Below are 19,608 nucleotides of genomic sequence, written 5' to 3'. Positions count from 1 at the left end.
AGGTCACTCCACGTTACCACGGTCCCTCCCCAGGCCTGGTGGGGTCCCTGAGAGGCAGGTGGTGTCAGAAGCTCGTAGGATAAGCGAACAAAGGGTTTGTAATGGAGGGTCCCTGGGAAAGGGACTTTGGAGCCAGGCGCAGTGGCACATCCCAGTGGCTCAGGAGGCTGAGGCAGGAGGATCACGAGTTCAAAGCCAGCCTCAGCAACAGCGAGGCCCCAAGCAGCTCAGTGAGACCCTGTCTCTAATAAAATACAAAACAGGGCTGGGGTGTGGCTCATGTTTGAGTGCCCCTGAGTTCAAAACCCGCTACCAAAAAAAAAAGAAAAAAGAAAGAAAGAAAGGGACTTTGGAATCATTCACTGTGGCCAAGGAGAGCTGGGGGCTGGCGGAGGCCCTGGCACCCATGAGCCCTCCAGGGGCACCAGGGGCTGGCCCAGGTGTCCCTGGCCGTGCAGAAACAGTGGAAGGTGTTTGAGGTCTGGGCTGTGCCCTCACCCACCCTGGTGCCTAGCCTGAGGCTGGGGAGGTGCAGGTGGGACCCAGTGGCCATCCCCTGGCACTCTCTGAGCCCCGGAGAGCCCTCGACGATCCCCCTCACCCATCTCTCCTCTCTCCCCAGGATGTTTGATGAGCGAATCTTCACAGGTAAGGGACACTCTCTGGACCCTTCTAGAGCCCCTGAGTTGACCCGAGCTGAGCTTATTCTGCATCCCGTTCTCTTGGGCTGTGGCTTCTGCGTCCTGGGACCACCGTGGGCCCCAGGCTGTCAGGTGCCAACCGTCTGGAACCCCTGTGGTGGGGCCCAGTGGAGCCAAGTGGTGCTTGCTGGGCACTAATAGCTGCTAGCCGTCCCGGGAGGTGGCCTCGCTGCTGTCCCACGAACGGAGGAAGGGACTGAGCCCAGCCGGGTAGAGGGGCCTGGCTCTCATGCGGCTCAGTGGCTCAGAGCCCAGACGCCTCTTGGGAAGAGGGACAGCCTCTGCCCAGCCACACAGGTGTCGGGGTGCAGCCCCCCAACCAGCTTGTGACCTCCGTTTTACCCGGAGGAATGATGAGAGAACCCCCTCCCTCCTTCCCGGCATAGCTGAAGGGACGGCGTGGTCCTGGGCACAGCCTGGGGAGCCCCCCCTTCTCCAGGGCTCCCGATGAGCAAGTTCTCTGGGTCATAGAGCCTCCAGAGAGGGACGGGCACCCGAGCTAGACCTCTGTCTCCTCTGCCCTCTGACCTGTCCTGGCACTGGGCCACTGTTCCTGCTCCCAGGGGAGATTCCTCTCCCTAGGACCCCTTGTAGGCTGTTGACTGGACACAAAGACCACGAGGAGGGACAGAGGCCAGACCCCCCCACATCAGGGGTTCCCTCAGGACCTTCGAACAGAGGCTGCCAGGTGACCCCAGCCTTTCCCTCCAGGGAACAAGTTTACCAAAGACCCCACGAAGCTGGAGCCTGCCAGCCCACCAGAGGACACCTCGGCAGAGGTCCCCAGGGCCACCATGCTCGACCTGGCTGCGACTGCTCGGTGAGGCCCCCCCCCAGCTCTGGGCTGGGCCCGGGGAGGCTCCACCAGCCGACGTCCCCCAGCAGGCCTGCAGGTCACCTCAGGCCACAGACCCCGCACACACTCTCCGCAGGCCAGGGAGGGTCCATGGGGGGCTGAGGAGATGGACCCCCTGCTCCCTTCCCCCTGGAGACTGCACATCCCTGAGGACGAGCCGGGTGTCACCGTCTCAGCCACCTCCCCTGAATACCCACCCTGGGGCGGCCACCTGTCCTGAATGCCAAGGCCAGTCTGCACTCTGCACGGCCTGGTCCTCACCCCCAGGCCCCGGCCCTGAGCTCCAGCCCGGGTCACCGCCGGCCTTCCAGCCCTGTACAGCTGGGCCTGAGGCCTCCAGCCTGGTCGGTCCTGGTCCCTGGACCTGGAGCTTCCCCTGGTGGGAGGGGAGCAGAGCTCAGCAGGACTGTGGCCAGAGCACGATGCGGGGAGCCTGGCTGTCATGGGGTGGGGAGCGCCACGGTGACGCGGCTGGGGGTGCTTTGAAGAGGTGTCCACTGTGGGCTCCTGACAGGCAGGAGGGTCCTGCCCAAGGCCAACACCTGGTCATTTCCTGGCTTTTTCCCCAGGTCAGACAAAGGCAGCGTCTCAGAAGACTGTGGGCCCGGTGAGAAGGGCAGGGCCCCGGGTGGGTCCTGGGCCTGCGGGCATGGGGGGTGGCACAGCCCCAGCGGGCAGCCCTGGGGAGAGCAGTCCAGATGAGCCCAGGCAGCTGGGATGCGCTTTGCCCACCCTGAGGGAGAGGGCATGCTGGGAAGTCCAGGGAGGGCTGGAGACCGGGGTCCTGCCCCCTGTGTCCGTGGACAGGCAGCTCCGTCTCCGGACCTCATTGCCAGGTCTGAGACCTGGGGACGCCAGTCAGGCCTGAGGCCTGCCCGCCCTCCATTCCTGGTCTTGGGCAGGAGCCAGGGCACGGGCAGAACATTCCTCAGGGCTTACTAGCAAGTCAGATGTAAGAAGGTTCTGGAACTACCCTCCCTGCCTGCCGGGCTCATACCCAGACCTGACCAGTCCCCCATTTTCTCCTTTCAGGAACCTCCGGGGAGCTGGGCATCCTGAGGCCCATCAAGATTGAGCCCGAGGATCTGGACATCATTCAGGTCACTGTCCCAGGTGAGGCCCTGAGGTCAGTGCTGTGCCTGCTGGACCTGCCAAGCCAAGCTGCTGGCGTCACAGTCCCCAGGCCACTCTCCCGCGTCCATCCTGATGGCCGTCAGGGTGTCAGGGAAGCTTGGCCAGCCCCTGGCCATGGAGGGAGCTATTGCTCCCTCCTTGGACTCTCCTGAAAGTCACCCTGACCTTCGCCAGGCTGGCCTGGCTCCTGGCACTTGGGAGGCTGGACAAGGAGGAAGAAGGTGGGGGCAGTCTGAGCCTCACCCCCTTTCTGTGAGGCAGGGTGTGCATGGCCTCCAGGGGTGGCATGGGGCCAGCCACTGGACCTGCCCAGCCCGGGCACCGCTGGTCCTTGCACTCTAGGGCACGGCTTCCTCCACGTGTCCTGGTCTGTGGGCCTGCTGGGCCCACGGGGACCCTGAGGAACCCTGACAGGAGAGCAGGCGGAAAGCGCCCTTGTTGTTTGGGATTCTCTCTGCAGACCCTTCACCCACCTCTGAAGAAATGACGGACTCCATGCCTGGGCACCTGCCCTCGGAGGACTCTGGTTATGGGATGGAGATGCTGCCCGGTAAGTGGACGGTGGCCAGTGGGCGCACCCGAGGGAGGCGCTCCCGGTGCCGGGCGCCTTTAGAGGCCACCCAGTCAGGCTGAGACGCTCAGACCAGGCGTGACAGATGTATACGTTCAATTTTGAAATATTTGACATAATGGTGAGACCTTGAACCTGAGCCTGAGGACAGAGCTGACCTTACACAAAGCCAGAGGTGGTTTTGACGGTTTTTGTCTTTATTTGTTTGTTTTCTGTGGTTCTGGGAACGGGACCCGGGGCTGCTCTCTGAACTACACCCTGAGTACTTTTTTTTTTGTTGTTGTTGTTGTTGTAGATGGACAGCATATCTTTATATATATATATATTAGCCACCCAAAACTGTTTTATTTATTTTTTATTGATTTTTTTAAAAAATAAATAACAGCAGAATGCATTACAATTCTTACTACATGTATGCAGCACAATTTTCCATTATCTCTGGTTGTATATAAAGTATGTTAACACTGTGTTTATATTTTAAATAATTCTGTGGATGAAGCAGTTTCATAGTGTGGAGTCTCCCCCGTGGCATCCTACGGGGTGCAAGGTTTGGGGATTTGGAGCTTTTGGATTAGGAGTCAAGTGGTGTCACCAGGGGAGTTAGTGGACTCCAGCACAGCTAGGGAAGCCAGCAGCTGGTGGACCACAGCTCCCCGGAGAGGCTCCCACAGCCTCCCGGAGGCCGGGACCTGGCCTTCCCTGGAGCGGGTGAGGCCCGCAGTGCGGGTTCCTCCAGGGCCTGGTTGTGCACCAGGGTCTTGTTCCGGAACACGCAACAAGCTGTCTGAGGACGAGCATCAGGGCGTGTCCTGGGATAGCCGCTCTACCGTGGGTACACATTAGGGGCTGCCCTTGACCTTGACCCCTGTGGCCACAGAGGCCCGGGAGAAGCCAAGCCAGGAAGCAGCCCCAGCGGCCGTCCCCTTCAGGAGCTCTGGGTCCCTGGAGTCATGCTGAGGAGGACTGAGGGGTCCTGGCCATTCTGTCCCACCTCAGTCCACAGGGAAGGGCTGCTCTGGGAGGGCGTGACCTCTGCAGAGGTCCCTCCCCGTGGCTGGGGAGGAGCGCTTCCTTGCTCAGGGATCTGGACGGTGGTTCTGAAGTTCCACCACGGCCAGAGTAAGATGCCACAGCAAAGGAGAGACGCCACAAACGGGCACCCGAGAGGAGGCACCACAGGGGGACGGGCGCTCGTGGGGACACTGGCATCCGAGCACCTGGGGACGGGAGGAGGCGAATTCCGCAAGATGGTTTTGGAGGAAACTCATCACCTTGAAGAGCCATAAAAATGAGCACCCTCTAGTGGCTCCAGGAATCCAGTCCAGGAAGTGACATCTGCAGCCATGGGTAGTGTTTTCACACAAAGGTGACAGTGGCAGTGTTGATGGTGACAGTGACGTATGAGGAAAAGCCTGTCCAGCTGTCAGAGGACCATTAACAGTCCCCCTGGTGGACACTGACATGGCCACTATGAGCAGCCCCGGGAGCCCACTCAGTGCCCGTGGAGGGAGAGGAAGGGCCGCGGTGGGTTTTCCTCGTGGGTCGCTCAGGCATCCCCACCCAGGAAGGAACAAGAGGTACTGGAACCAGACCACCCTGAGTCCAGGGCTCCCCTGCACCTCTCCTGACCGCTGGGACATTTGAGTACCTTGGGAACGGAGGCAACAGGACTTGTCCAGGTGCAGGTTGGGCATGACCAGACTTGACAGCTGCCCGAGGTGGAGCCATGTGGGGACATCAGTGGACCCTGAGACAGAGCAAGCTGCCAGGGTGGCCTCGCCGCTGAGGGGTCACAGGACACCTGGCTGAGACCACAGAAGCCCATGGGAGCTCCGTCGGGCACAGCCCGATGCCTGCGGCCCCCATAGAAACACTCAGTGCCTTTCCCAAGGCAAAACCCCCCTTCGGCTTGGCAGGGCAGACACGGCGTCAGCGAGGCTGATCAGCTCCCCCACCACATCCCCGAGCCTTAGCCCTGGACTGGAACCCAGGTTTGCAGCCCCTCCATTTCCAGAGCTCATTCCAAGGTGCCCCTTCAAAACTGACCGTGACGGTCCACTTTCCGTCACCATTAACAAGTATGTGATATTGCCAGGGTGTTTGTGCACGCCCAGGCTCCCGGCTACTCGTGAGGATCGTGAGTTCACGGCCAGCCTGGGCAACTTATAGAGACCCTGTCTTAAAATAAAAATCATGAAGGAGCTGAGGATTTAGCTTAGTAGCCAAGACCCTGGGTCACTTGTGTGTCCTGGGGGCCCCAGGGCCACAGCCGAGCTTGGGTAGACTTGGGACTATGGGTGTCATGGGCCTCAGGGTGAGAGCAGCTGAGCAGGTGTGAGCCGGGACACTGTCCCTGAGAGCACTTCCCGGGGTGTCGTCTCCTGCAGCCAGAGTCGGCTCAGCCCCCTTGGTCAGTGGGGAGCAGGTCTTGACCTGCCAGCTCTCCCGGGATCCTCCTCCTCCTTCCCAAGGGGCGTCCTCCCGGCCAGGAGTCCTGAGGCTGCGCATCCCCGAGTTCCCCGGCCTGGCCCAGCCTGGCCCACCCCCCAGCTCAGGTGCAGTGGTGGCTGCCACGGGCCCCTGAGGGTGGGAGCAGCTTGTGCACCACTGGCCACGCCATCCCCCACATGATGACAGCCCCTCTGGCCCCCAGGTCAGCCCTGGAGAGGAGGCCAGGAGCCCAGCCTCCCAGCTTGTCCTCTGGGCTGCTCCCCCTCTGCACACTGGTCCACCCAGGTCCCCTCCCTCAGGAAACCTCCCTTTCCAGCCCCCCAGGGCCAGCAGGGGACCCTCACCCACGCCAACATGGCGCTCACCTCCGGCCCTCACTGATGATGGGCAGCGTCTGGGGACGAGGTGGGTCCCTTGCTGCATAGGGGTAAAGGGGACTTTCCTTCTGCCCTGAGGGTGCGGCGATGGCAGGTCCTAAAGCAAAATGACAGACGGGGAACAGGAGAAAGCCGCCCTCTTCAGAGGGACCGGGAGATGGGCTGTGCGTATGGAGAAGAAGGGAGTGGGCCAAGGCACGAGGGACAGCCTGCGGCCCTCCCGCTCCCTGTGCCGTCCTCTCCTGCGGGCTGACCCGTCCTGTTGGGTGAGATGGGGAGAGGCCCCAGAGGGTCCTCTGAGGAGTCAGCAGGGATGTTCGGAGGAAGCCCTGCCCCTCACTGCAGGAGAGAGGAACTGGAGGGACAGGGACAGAGACCTTGGGTCCAGGGTGCCCAGCGGGACAGGCGCTGGCTTCCTGGGTCAGTTCCTGAGCCCCAGCAGCTGCAGGGCCGCCTTGTCAGGCCCCTGGGCCCCGCCTGCCCCTCACTGTCCTGTCTCATGCTGTCTCTGGCACACCAGGAGGATGGGACGTTTTCTCCTGTATATGCTCACCCCTGGGACACAGTGGCTCAGGGGTGGCCCCTGGGGACGCACGTCCAGCAGTCCCCGACTCCCTTCTAAGGCTCCCTGAGTGGAGCGGGGCACTGGTCCCCTCTGGGGGTATCGTGACCTGCCTTTGGCCGTGCAGGGACCAGGAGGTGACAGGCACGGCTCCCCATGTCCTCTCTGATATTTTTTTCTCTTTTGTCTGATTTTTTAGTATTATTATTTTATTTGTCTCTCTGTTCTCTTCTAGAGAAAGGCCCCAGTGAGGACCCACGGCCAGAAGAGAGGCCCGTGGAGGGTGAGGCCCTGTGCACCTCCCACGGTACCCGTCCCCACGCGACCCCTCCCCTTCCCTTGTCCCTGGCTCTGCTCTGCACCCCGTCTCTCGGACATCCCCCTTTGGGGGTGCTGGTGGGCTGAGCTCTTAGACCTGCCCAGAGCCCACCGCTCCTCCCTATAAGGGCAATCAGGGTCATGGTCATGGTGTTCTTTCCTGAGTTGCTCCACACACTGCCCTGAGGCTGGGCAGAGGGAGTGGGATTCAGGCCTGAAATCACCGGCTTGGCTTTGAGGCCTGTAGGCATTGAGGGAAGGCATCTGAGAAGGGGGCAGGACAGGAGGGAGGCCGCAGGGAGAGGGATCTGTTTTATCTCTGGGGTGCCTGCCCCTGGAGTGGGTGAGTGACAGAAGCCTCAGTCCCCAAACCCAGCCTGGCCGGGGAGCCCTGAAGTAGCCACAGAGGCCCACTGCCACCTGGTGGCGGCGGGCTCAAATTGCAGGCTTACTCCATACAGTGCCCAGCTGGTCACTTACTCCACACAGCGCTGCCTCCCTAGAGAGGCCCAGTGCTGTTCCTAGTCCACTCGGGCTGATTTTGCCATCAGGTGGGCAAGCTCAGGAGTGGACCCGCCTGCCCAGGAGTGACCACTTCTGAGCACATAGATTGCCCGCCCCACCCCCACTTCCCCGCTCCGGGGTCCCCGCAGGGTGGCGCCTGGTGACTGCAGAGCTGGGGCAGAGGCAGTGAGGCTCACGAAGCTCCTCTCCCCCCTGCAGACAGCCCCGGGGACGTCATCCGGCCGCTGCGGAAGCAGGTGGAGCTGCTCTTCAACTCTCGATATGGTGAGCAAGGGTGGCCGGGCTGGGACCTGCCACCGAGAGGGGCCACCCGCCATGTCCCCATCTCCAGGTATCCCACCCTCTGCCATGCTGCCCATTGGCCTGGTGGCTGGCCCCTGCTCCTTCCCCGGGCAGGTCCACAGGGTCACTGAGCGCTGGACTAAAGGGCTCTGGCCGCCGGCGCCCCACACAGGCGTGGGGGATGGGCTGAGGCTCGTGACCCTGCGGCCCTGGGTGCCCCTACAGCAGCCGTGTCTCTGCAGCCAAGGCCATTGGCATCTCGGAGCCCGTCAAGGTGCCCTACTCCAAGTTCCTGATGCACCCCGAGGAGCTGTTTGTGGTGGGGCTGCCTGAAGGCATCTCCCTCCGCAGGCCCAACTGCTTCGGGATCGCCAAGCTCCGCAAGATTCTGGAGGCCAGCAACAGCATCCAGTTCGTCATCAAGAGGTAAGGCCGCCTGTGCCCGGGGACACCACCCGGCACCCAGCGCCCAGCAGCAGTACCAAGCACCTCCCTCTACAGATTGGCAAAGACCCCCCTTTGTTTTCAAACAAGTGGTCATTAAAAGTGTTAAAGGGGTCCAGCCATCGTTGGGCAGGCACCAGGTCCCCCCGCCCAGCCTGTTGCTGCTGCCAGACCGACCCCTGTCCCAGCCTCAGGCAGGCAGTCCCAGGTGGCCCAGCTGGGGACGGGAATGTGCCTGCTGGCTTACCCGCCCTCTGGGACAAGGGGGCATTGCTGTGTGTCAGGGTTGGAGAGTCTGGCAGTGTCTTCTGGGTCCTGCGCCTCGGGCACTCCATTTTTGTCTGCAAAGATCCCTGCAGCACCCACCAATTCGTCCTGTGTCCCTGCAGGGGTCAGTGTCCCTCTGGAAGGGGCAGTGGCTGCTACAGAGTGAGCGGTTGGGGGGGTGGGCAGGGTCTCTTGTTTTGTCCCTGTCCCTCCTGGGTTTTGTTCAGGCTGGTTTGGCAGAGTGGTGAGGGGAGTCCCGAGGCCGAGTTTGCGGGCAGCAGGGCCCTGGCCGGGAGCCTCGGCCTCATTCACGCCAAGTGGCAGGCTGGGGGCCCTGGGCAGGGTCCTGCGGGACCTGGGGTCCACCCAGCGGGGCGCTTCAGAAGATGCAAACAGTAGACACGGGGTCCTGACCTTCAGCCAAAGTCCTGAGCACCCACAGGTGCTGGCCACAACCCAGCAGGGACAGCCACCAACTCCTGCCAGCCAGTGGACTATCCACTGCCAAACCACGGCCTAAGCCTGGCGCGGTAGCACACGCCTATAATCCCAGCAGCTCGGGAGGCTGAGGCCTAAGCAAAACCTCAGCAAAAGGAGGCCCTAAGCAACTCAGTGAGGCCCTGTCTCTGCATAAAATATAATATATAATATATGTTTCTCAGTGGCTGAGTGACCCTGGGTTCAATCCCCAGTACCCCAAAAAACCCCTAGCATAGTGCCAGGCAGAGCTGAATGCTGGGAAGGGGGTGTGGCTCAGGGTGGGAGGCAGAGGGGACCTGGGAACCGTCCAGGGAGGCACCCTGGGGCAGAGACCTGACTTGTTGCTGGAGGGGTGGGGGCCTTCGGGGAGGGAAGGCGGCTAGGGAACGGACTCGCAGGCCAGAGGCAGGCAGAAGAGGTTGTGGGTGCCACTCGGTGGTGCAGCGCCCTGGCTTCAGTCCCCAGTGCTACACAGAATAAAAATAAACAGGAAAAAATTAAGAAGAAAAATCCTGACTGGGGAGGTGGCGCAAGCCTGGATTCCAGTGGCTCAGGAGGCTGAGGCGGGAGGATAACAGCTTAGTAGCCTCTCTCAGAAGACAAGGGCTGGGATGGAGCTCAGCGGTGGAGCTTGAGTAACCTGCCTGAGGCCTTAGGGGTCCCCCTCGCTGCAAAAACTAGAAAACAAAGATCCCCGTGGCCTCCCCGCCCTCTGTTTGGAAAGGGAGGCCGCTTAGCTGGTGGCTGTGCAGGCTGGAGAGGTAGCCTTCTGGGGTTAAGGCCGCCCTCAGTCCTTGGGGCCTCTGGCAGGTTGCTCAGCTGCTCGATGGGGACCCAAGTGGCCCTGGCCCGGGAGCCCTGGCCAGCTACCAGCTCCCTGAGGCCCCCTGGAGGAGCCATCAGTCTCCCCCTGAAGAGAAGAGGCCCAAGTGTAGGGCCCTCTCCAGCTCCCGAGGCTGCAGTCCTCATTCCTACCAGCCCTGGCCCCGAGAGCCCAGGGTGCACTGGACACTGGCTGGTGCCCAGGAGGTGCCCTCGGCCAGAGGGTGCCAAATCCTCAATCCTGGGCACCCCTGTGGCAGAGAGCGGGCAGGTCCTACCCTGATACATCCCTGCACAACCAGGCCCCGTCCCCAGCCCTGCCCGCAACTCCTCAGTGCCCGAAGCCCACCCTCCATGCAGGCCAGCCAGGCTGGACCCAGGCTGTGCTGGACTCCCGCATTGGGCATCAGAACCCCCCGCCCCAGCTGCTTGCTCCAGCCCTTGGCTGTGGCAATTAAGTGACGTCCTGGATCCCCCAGGTGAGGGTGTCACCCACCAGGGCAGGACCCTAGAGGGTCTTGTCCCCCACTGGCTCCTCAGTGCCTGGTGTGGCCCCCAGATTACCCATAGGTCAGCAGGACCCAGTGCTGATGTGGAGACCGAGGCCCGGGGAGGGTAGGCTGCCCTGGGTGCGAGGAGGGGCCTGGGTGTGAGGAGGGCCTGGGTGCGAGGGGCCCAGGTGACAGCTGTGCTTGTGTCTTCCAGGCCTGAGCTGCTCACGGAGGGTGTCAAGGAGCCTGTGGTGGACAGCCAAGGTACCCGTCCTGGGCGAGGCGCGGGCGGTGTGGGCGGGTGCCAGGCCTCTGCTAGGCCACCTCCTGCTTCCTCTGTCCCGTCCTCCTCCCCGGGACCCCCCATGGGGCTTGCCCTGCTGGCAGTGCCACCTCAGGTCCCAGAGCCTTCTCACCCTGGCTTCTCTTCCCCCGCCCCCAGAGAGGGACCCCGGGGACCCCCTTGTGGACGAGAGCCTGAAGAGACAGGGCTTTCAAGGTAAGGTTGAGGTCAGCTGGCCAGGCACCGTGACCTTGACCGGGTCGGGGGCTAGGCTGGGGGACCAAGCCAGCCGGGCTGGCCTCTGGGCCAGACTGTCACCTGCCAGCTCCAGCTAGATTCCGCAGGCAGGTCTGGGGAAGGCCAGGCACAGGGTGCGTGGTGTCCACCCCTGGCTGGGCCCGAGCCACTGCCCTGTCCCCAGCAGTCACCATGTCCTCCAGGCTTTGAAGTAGGCAAAGGTTCCAAGGCAGGGAGGCCCCCCTGGAGGAGGAGGGCTGGGCCGGGCTGGGCCTCGGCATGAGGAAGGAGGGCCAGGGTGGCCGGGGCACTGGCACAAAGGCTCGGGTAGGGCCATGGGAGCCGGAAGGGGCCAGGGTCCTGGGGAGATAGGCCGTGACCCAGGGAGGCCCAGCCTGAGGGGGGCCCATCCCTGCCATGGTGGCAATGACTGGAAATCACTGTCCACATCCCTGTGTCCAGGCAACTCCAAGGAACTAGCAGTGTGGCTGTGAGTCCCCAGGGGTGGGTGTCCCCAGATGACTTTGTGTGGTCTCCATGCCTCTGAGCAGCGAGTGGTCAGCGGGTTCAGTCCTGGGAGTGGGGGGGCCAGGGAGGCCCAGATCACAGGGATGCTGCTTATTGCCCTGGTCACTGTCCTACCAGGGCATCTGGGACATTCTGTGACGAGGGGATCTCGTGTTCTTGCCTCACCCCTTGGCCCCACACTGAACCTGGCCAGGGTCCCCCCAAGCACAGAGGTCCCTTCTTTGTCCTCCCTGCACCCCGCCACACTGCACCTGCTGGCATAGGAAGGTCCTCCAGGGACACTGCAGGGCGTGCAGGGTCACCAGGGTCACCAGGCGGCCTCCTGCCTCTTGGGCCCCGTCCCACACCACTCAGGAGTCTTGAGTCAGCTGAGCTCGTGTCCCCTCCCGTCTGTGCCCGGGAGAGAAGACCCCGGCTGCCCGCCCTGGAGCCCACCTCTGGCATGTTTATGTGTTTGGTTTTTCAAATGTCAACAATTAGCTAATCTCCGGCTTCGCTGCTGTTGCCCCAACAGCCTGCGTCCTCGAAGCACTCGCGTCGCCGCCAAGGCGCTAATGCCAAGGGCTCCCGGGCGCTCCGAGGACCTGCTAATGGCCCTGGAAGCAGCGCCCCTAATTAGAAAATCGCATTCCTTAAACGCCGCCAAGTGCCTTCCCTCCAGCAGCCTCAATCCATAATTGTCTTCACTTTGCAGAAAATTTCGACGCCAGGCTCTCGCGGATCGACATCGCCAACACGCTGCGGGAGCAAGTGCAGGACCTGTTCAACAAGAAGTATGGTGAGCGCCCCAGCCCCGCCTCCACCAGGGCTGTGTGTAAGAGAGGGCGGACAGTGAGGGACCTCAGGAGCTCTGCAGAAAAAGCAGTCTGCTCAAGAGAATGGGCGCTCACCTTAGGCTGGGGTACAGCTCGTGAAAGGGGCGCAGCTCAGGGGCGAGCACTCACCATGTGCACAAGGCCTGGGCCTGGGTTTGACTCCCAGCACCTCACACATGCGGAAACTCACGCATTCACGCACACACGCGGGCCCACCCAAGTTCAAGTGGAAGGCCACAGGCTCCAGTTCTGCATGGAGAAGTATCAGTGCAACATTAAGAGGAGCGTGTGATGTGGGAGAAGTATTGGTGAAGCTGTCTGTGGACAGTACAGCTGGCCATGGGTCATGACATAGGAAGTACAGTGGGAGGGTAGCCTTCAGAATCAGCTGGATTCAGCAGCTCAGGCATGCCCTAGCTGTCTGTTTCTGTGGTGTGGACATAGCCTCAGGCCGGCAGAATGGCTGCAGCAGCTCCAGGCATCTCTTCTGCATGCTTGGGAAGGAGAGGGCTGGGTCTTCCTTGAGATTCTCAGGGAGCCAGTTCATTTATTTCCTAGAATTCCCTGAAAGCCCTCTCCTTGTTTCTCATTGGTCCTTTTTGAGTCACATGTCTGTTCCTTACCCAATCCCTGCTTCAGGGGCATGGTCAGCGCCCCTTGGCTCAGGCACAGGTTACCTGACCTGTCATTGTGGCAAGGGGGAAGGCAGATGGTGTGGACACTCCAGCTGTTAGCCAGGGAGAAGGGGCCGAGCCCCACCAAGGAGGGAAGTCGGGACACAGGTGACGGGCTCCCCTTAGGGGAGGAGATTGAAGGGCGAGGCGCGCTCGGGCAGGTGACGAAGGAGTCTGCTGTCGAAAATCGGCCTCTGGGACAGCCTAGGAGCCACCCATGGGCAGTGAAGCCCTCTGTGTGACACTGCAGTGCTGCCACATGCTCACATTTGCTGTAGGTACCTCACACGTTCCAACCCTTGGAATCTGTGATGCCAACAGCACCTGGGGACTGAGGACCTGTGGTGACAGAAATATGGGGACTTTTCTTTTTTGTTGTTGTTGTTGTTTGTTTGTTTTTTAATTTAATGTGGTGCTGGGGAGCCCAGGGCCTCCCACAGGCCAGGCCAGCCCCGAGTGGTCATGATGTGTCCATGTAGGTCCATCCATCATTTGTCACAGATGAGCCGCTGTGACACAGAAGCCCTTCCTTGGGGATGCTCTGCATGGGGTCAGGGTAGTGGGGCTCTCTGTTCCCTGCTCTCAATTTTACTGTGAATCTAAAACTGCTGTAAAATAATAGTCTTTGTTTAAAAAAAAGGATGAAGGAGAAGGCGGGGCTGGGTGGGGCGCAGCGTCTTAGCTCACGTGGGTTCAGTCCCCATCACCAAGAAAAGAAGACAGGCACACCTGGAACCCCAGCAGCTCGGGAGTCTGAAGCAGGAGGGTCGCAAGTTCAAGGCCAGCCTCAGCAACTTAGCAAGGCCCTGTCTCAATTAAAAAATAAAACAGTCTGCAGGTGTGGCTCTCGGAGGTCAAGTGCCCCTGGGTTCCAGCCCCTGGGTTCCGTCCCCAGCAGCAGAAAAGAAAGAGGAGGAGGGTAGAAGCAGGGAGAGACTTTGAGGGGGAGCATGGCCACACTTGCTCAAAGAACCACAAGTGTCCCCTGGCTCGGCCAACGTGGAGGCCATCGGCCATCATGGCCAGGGCCATCACACTTATCTGTTTATCTATCGTGTTGTGTATTTTCATCTCAAAAAGGGCCTGTGTGTAATGGCCTAGGGACCAGCCGGCCACAGGCAGATACGGAGCTCGGAACAGGCTGGAGGCCACGGAGGCAGTGGGGAAGGGAAGGGGCTGCCGAGGGGCACAGCCCTGCCCTTTGGAGACAGAATGTTCTAGATTGAGATATGGTAGAAATAGTCTCGAACCTGGTGACTGATAAACCACTGGAGGATCCACCTTAAAATGGCGGATTTTGTGGCTCACCAGCTACACCCCCATCACAGGACCCTGCAGCTGGGAAGTGCCAGGTACCCAGGATGCACAAAGACAGGACTCGTGCTCGCCAGGTGCAGCGCACACCTTGGGCTCTGAGCTTCTTGGAGGCCAGAGCAAAAAGGGACACAGGGTCTGCAGTTCCCAGTGTCCATGAGATGAAAATTAGCTCATTGCACCAAAAATCTCATCTGTCCCATCCCCATTGTCCCTGGCCCCATCGGCCCAGCCCTGTCCTGCAGTGCTGGGGGTGGTACTTTCAGTTAGCTCCTGCCCTCGGGGAGGGGATTCCTGAGGTGGCCAGGTGCAGCTGAGCCCTGGATGTTCAGGTCAGCTGTGGGGTGTCCAGGGCTGAGAACCCACACCTGCCCCCCGGCGGCCAGCACCACGGCCCCCAGTGGGTTGGGGACACGCCAACCTGGGAGGCACCAGTCCAGCTGTGAGGAAAGGCTGGCTGGAGTGGAGAGCTGCAGCCCTCCCCAGAGCGTTAGTGACGAAAAACTAGGGACAGCCCGAGTGCTGGCAGCACCCTGGCTGGCTGGGCCTGGTGCTCCCGCCCCCAGATGGAATGTGCCTGCTAGAACCAGGGCAGGCCAAGCCGTGTCCCTGTCATAGGCAGCCGGGCCATAGGCACGCATCCCCCAGTGGGGCTCACAGATCTTGGCTCTGAGGCTGAGAAAGCCCCCGGCTCCCCTCCTGTCACCCAAGGGCCCTGTCCACCCTCTGCACACCTGCACCATCTCCTTCCTGATGGTCAGGACTGTCCCTCTCGCCCACAGGGGAGGCCCTGGGCATCAAGTATCCCGTCCAGGTGCCCTACAAGCGCATCAAGAGCAACCCTGGCTCGGTGATCATTGAGGGGCTGCCCCCGGGAATCCCGTTCCGGAAACCCTGCACCTTCGGTTCCCAGAACCTGGAGAGGATCCTTGCTGTGGCTGACAAGATCAAGTTCACTGTCACCAGGTGCCGGGGGAGGGGGGGACGCAGGGTTGGCCAGGGTGGAGCCTTTCCCCGGATCCTGCCTCGCCGCTGGTTGGGGGCCTTCCCCGCTCCATCCTGGGGGACTGGAGATGGACCACTGGCTTTCCCTAAACTGGCCACCCCACTACCACTCCAAAGCAGGGGTGGCCTCTGAGCACCTTCTGCTCAGCGCCGCCCAGTGGCACCCATCCTTGCTCCCTAGCTCCAAGAGAGGCCTTCATCCCACGCACACAGTCACCTGGGGTCCTTGATGAGATGCAGGCTGTGCCACAGGAGGTCTGAGGTGGCCCCAGAGTTCCTAGCCCGCACAGACGTGGCCAGTGCCTCTGTGTCCCAGTGGCTCCCTGCTGTCCACCCGCCCCCACCCTGAGCCCCCTCTCTTTCTCTTCCAGGCCCTTTCAAGGACTCATCCCCAAGCCTGGTAAGAGGCCTGCCGGGAGGGGCACTGGGCATGGGGGGCTGGCCCTGTCCTGGGGCTAGAGGTTGGAGCCGAGTCCACTGTGGGACATGGGTTCTGGGCTCTGGACCAGAGCTGGGCTGCAGTCCTGCCTCAACTGACTGTGGGGACTCGAGCTTGGTGGTGAGATGGGGAGCCAGCTGCCTGGATGACGAGGCCCCTGCTGACCCCTTCAGTACACCATGCCCTCCGCAGGGGGACGGGTAGTGATGTGACAGCTCCTGTCAGCGCAGGGACCCCAACGAGGGGCAAGGGAGAGGGGAGTCCTGGCGGAGAGGGCACGGGGAGGCTGAGCCGCTCCAGGGGCTCCCCAGAGCCCGGCTGTGTCTCCGGAGCCCTCGGATGGAGAGGTTCAGGAAGGTGGCAGTGGATGGGCGGCTTGAGTAGCAGCTGTGGCCCGAGTGCCTGAGGTCCAGAGCTCCCTGGCGCTGGCCCACCCGGACATTTACCCTGGGCACCTTTATACCTCTTTGGAGGACTTGGAGGGCCGGGCCATGTTCTGGGATTGGAGTGACCAGGGTGGGCAGAGAGGAGGCCTCTCCAGGACCCCTCAGACTGCGGAGGGGAGACTGGGCTCTCAGTCGCAGCCAGTCCCCTGTCACAGCGGGGCTGTGCCGGCGCCAGCTTGCTGAGGCCTGGGCAGGCCAGAGCGGAGCCCGAGGCCGTGAGGCCGCCACAGCGGAAATGAGCGTTTCCCCAGGAAGCAGGATGGGGACAGCAGGACAGGGCCGGGAAGTGACCGTCACAGGATCATGACGGCATCACGGGGTGCACTTGCAGAGCCTCCTGTGCACCAGCCAGGGTCCTGGACATGCCTCCCAGGGCTTCCCGGGGACCGCCCTGCCGGGGACCGCGAGATCTCTGTGCTCTCTGTCCTCCTAACTTGGGGCTCGCATCGCGGCCCAGCGCTGGCCGGCCCCTGCAGGGTGTCGCCTTGTGGGACTCAGCCCCGTTGGCGTTGGTCCTGCTGCGCGGGCAGCCTGGGAGGATGGCCAGGCCTCCCTCTGCAGGCGAGAGCGGGGAGTGAGGCGCCGCCGGCCAGTCTGCTCCCTTTTGCAGGAGGAGAGGTCCTGGCTGGGCTGCCCTGGGCTGTGCCCATTTTTAAGTGGGTTTGGCAACAGGAAAGGAAGGGTCATGCTCGCCCTGGGGGCAGGTTCAGCCCTCGGCCCTGTTCTATGGGGCAGAGGAAGCCTGAGAGCCCTCACCCCGCACGCACGTCCTGAAGCCTCTCTCCTGCCTTCCTGTGGGAAGGCACCGGGAGTGTGGGCAGCAGGTCATTCAGAGAAGCCCCTTGGAGTGACCAGCAGGCTTTGGGGAGTAGCCGGGGGAGGGCTCCCGACAGCCCCTCGTCTGGCCTCTAGGTCCCTCTGTGCCCAGGGAGCCCTCTGAAGGTCCAGGGCAGGGCAGGAGGGTGGAGCCAGGGGGCCGGGGGTGTGCTGGGCAGGGTGCTAGGGTGAGGTGTGGGGAACGGGGACTTCCCCTTGGGTGGTAGGAGGACACTATTAAGAATGGCCCAGGAGCCAGGTGCAGTGGCCCTATAATCCCGACAGCTCAGGAGGCTGAGGCAGGAGGATCCTGAGTTCAAAGCCCCAGCAACTTAGAGAGGCCCTCAGCACCTCAGTGAGACCGTGTCTCTAAATAAAAAAATAAAAAGGGTGGGTGTGGCTCAGTGGTAGAGACCCTGGGTTCAGTCCCCAGTGCTGAAGAAAGACATCCTGAGCACTAGAGGAACAAAGTCCCCATGTGGTGGGGACAACGAGGAGCAGATCTGAGTGGCAGGCAGTGAGGCCTGCAAACCAGGGACCATCCGCCCGAGACACGTGGCTGGCAGCCATCATAGCGGGTGAACTTGGCTCATGAACCTGGTTGACGGTGGGTGTGTGAGCCACGGTTCAAGCCTGCGCCCCGGGACCTCCAGCGCCTGGGTGTGGAGAGAGGGGACCTCATAGGCCTGAAGCCCAGGGGGATGCCGCCACAGGGGAGGCCATGACACCTGGGACCATGGAGGGGGCAGCTCACAGGTGGGGGAGGCCTGGGTCACTGTGCGGCAATGTCCTGCGGGCGGGGGTGGGAGAGGAGCCACCGAGCTGCAGAGGGCCTTTAGCCAGGGCCGGGAGGGAGCGATGGCGCCTAGGGATAGTGGGGAGGCTGGGGGTGGCAGGAGGAGCCGCCCACTAGGGGCGGGGGCAGGGGACTGCCATCTCTCCCAGGAAGGGTCACCAGAAGGTGGAATGAGGGCTAGAAAGAAGAAAAGGGCCTGGGAAGTTTGACCGCTGGTCACCGAGAGGCAAGGAGGGGTCTGGGCCACCCGGGCCTGTCTGTCTGCAGCTGAAGTCCCCGGAAGGGGCAGGAGCAGGTTGGTCTCCACGCCAGGGTGAGGCCGCCTGCTGCAGAGACCAGCCCTCTCCCCTGCACTGGGGCCAGGGAAGGGTCTGGGCTGTCACCTCCCAGGGCCAGCCACCCACATCCTGGCAGGGAGAGCTCCCTCCCTGGCTGCCCCACACTTGCCGGGTGCCTGGGTGCCAGGCCTGGGGCTGCCAGCCTCCCCCAGACTCCAGCTGCCCCTGGGAGGGAGGGAGGTGCTGTCAAGGGTCCCATCTGTAGCTGAGCAAACCAAGCCACAGCGAGGCAGAGTCTCCGTGGCCTGAGCCTGGGCGCTGGGGACGTGGGGCAGCAGGGGGCGGAGTTAGCAGAGCTGCGGCCAGAATCACACGGGGCCTTGACTGGAAGGCCAGGCCGGCCAGGCTGACAACAGGCTTGATTTTGTGGCATTGAGGGGTTTTTCAGCCACCCACATGACATCAGGAGGTTTTCATGGTCTTGCGGTTACCGTGGTAGGCTAGAGAAGGAAGATCTGGGCACTGGAGCCAAGGGAGGGTGGTGGGCAGCGGCAGTGGGCAATAGGTCTCTAGTGAGGGGAAGCCAGAAGGGAGGAGGGTGGAAACTTCCAGAAGGGTGAAGGTGGTACTGGTCCCCAAGGCAGGGTCTGCAGGCCTGGGAGACACCTGGAGACATGGGTGCAGCTGGTGGGGTCCGAGTGGTGGTTGACGCAGGCAGGGTGGCCATGGGGTGGGGGCAGTGGCCACCCTGAGGAACAGAGCCAGTGCAGGAGCAGAGCAGAGCCAGCCGCAGAGTTTGTGGGTCAGGAGAACCAACCCAAGAACATGGGGGTAGCCAGGTGCAGGGGGCGCTCATCTGTGATCCTTGCGGCTGGGGAAGCCAAAGCAGGAGGACTGCGAGGTCAAAGCCAGCCTCAGCAGCTCAGTTAAAGAAGATGCAGAGAGGCCTGGGATGTGGCTCAGCGGTAGAGCACCCTGGGTCTCATCACCAGTATCAAAAACAATTTTTTTTTTATTTAAAAAAAAAAAAACTTTTTTAAAAGCCATGAAAGATAGTAAGCTCCCCGTCACTCAAGGCATTTAAGCCAAGCTGGGGCAGGCACTCACTAGGGAGGCCATTTCCGACAGGGCTCCCTGCAGGTGGGGACAGAAGGGCTCTTCCTGCCTGTGTCTGAGCCTGAGGTCCCTACCCGTGGTGGCTCTCCTCGGGGCCAGTCTGGGGGAAGGGCTGGGGTGGGACCCACTCCCCCTGCAGTGGCAGGCTGCTCCTCTCCCTGTTTGGGAACCTGCTAGCCTGAGTGACAGTCTCGGGAAGCCCCTCCCAGAGCACGGGGACCTCAGAGGCAGAGCAGAGCTGCCGACTTGCTGTGTGACTCCGGCAAGTCAGTTTGCCTGCCTGAGCCTCTGCGACCTCGTCAGACAGTGGGGGACACTGCGGGAACCCCGTGCCCACCCCAGGGCCTCCCTGGGCTCCCATCACGGCCAGAGGGGGAGGGGCAGTGGCGCTCAGCAGGTGGGAGGCGAGAGGCGGCCAGGCTGAGCGTGGAGGGCCTGGAAGGCCCGGCTTTGCAGCGTGGACTGGACCCTGCAGACCCGGCCTTGGCAAGCTCTTGCGCTGACGTCCCCGCAGCTCCCCGAGCCTGAGCAGCCCGCGGGCCCCAGCTCGATTGAGGATGTCCCTGTGGTTCACTCGGAA

General features: G+C 62.1%; 1 protein-coding gene across 4 annotated transcripts in view; it reads left to right on the top strand.

Annotated features, from left to right (window-relative positions):
- Gtf2ird1 (GTF2I repeat domain containing 1) overlaps positions 1-19,608 on the top strand; it is an 80,493-nt gene that overhangs the window by 48,040 nt on the left and 12,845 nt on the right. Inside the window, exons 10-22 of one of the 4 annotated variants that reach the window (XM_027948541.2) lie at positions 623-648; positions 1,413-1,521; positions 2,127-2,164; positions 2,590-2,670; positions 3,152-3,241; positions 6,888-6,935; positions 7,694-7,759; positions 8,020-8,203; positions 10,496-10,545; positions 10,724-10,780; positions 12,024-12,107; positions 14,915-15,098; positions 15,509-15,537. In XM_027948541.2, the coding sequence (XP_027804342.2) occupies positions 623-648; positions 1,413-1,521; positions 2,127-2,164; positions 2,590-2,670; positions 3,152-3,241; positions 6,888-6,935; positions 7,694-7,759; positions 8,020-8,203; positions 10,496-10,545; positions 10,724-10,780; positions 12,024-12,107; positions 14,915-15,098; positions 15,509-15,537 (1,046 nt within the window). Of the gene's footprint in view, positions 1-622; positions 649-1,412; positions 1,522-2,126; positions 2,165-2,589; positions 2,671-3,151; positions 3,242-6,887; positions 6,960-7,693; positions 7,760-8,019; positions 8,204-10,495; positions 10,546-10,723; positions 10,781-12,023; positions 12,108-14,914; positions 15,099-15,508; positions 15,538-19,608 lie in introns of all 4 variants that reach the window. The other 3 variants (XM_071605400.1, XM_071605402.1, XM_071605401.1) reach the window with 3 other exon arrangements.

This window comes from Marmota flaviventris, chromosome 19 (assembly GCF_047511675.1).
Source record: "Marmota flaviventris isolate mMarFla1 chromosome 19, mMarFla1.hap1, whole genome shotgun sequence".
NCBI classification, from domain to species: Eukaryota; Metazoa; Chordata; class Mammalia; order Rodentia; family Sciuridae; genus Marmota; species Marmota flaviventris.
Note: the sequence above shows the minus strand (reverse complement) of the source record. Positions and strands in the feature narration are given on the sequence as shown.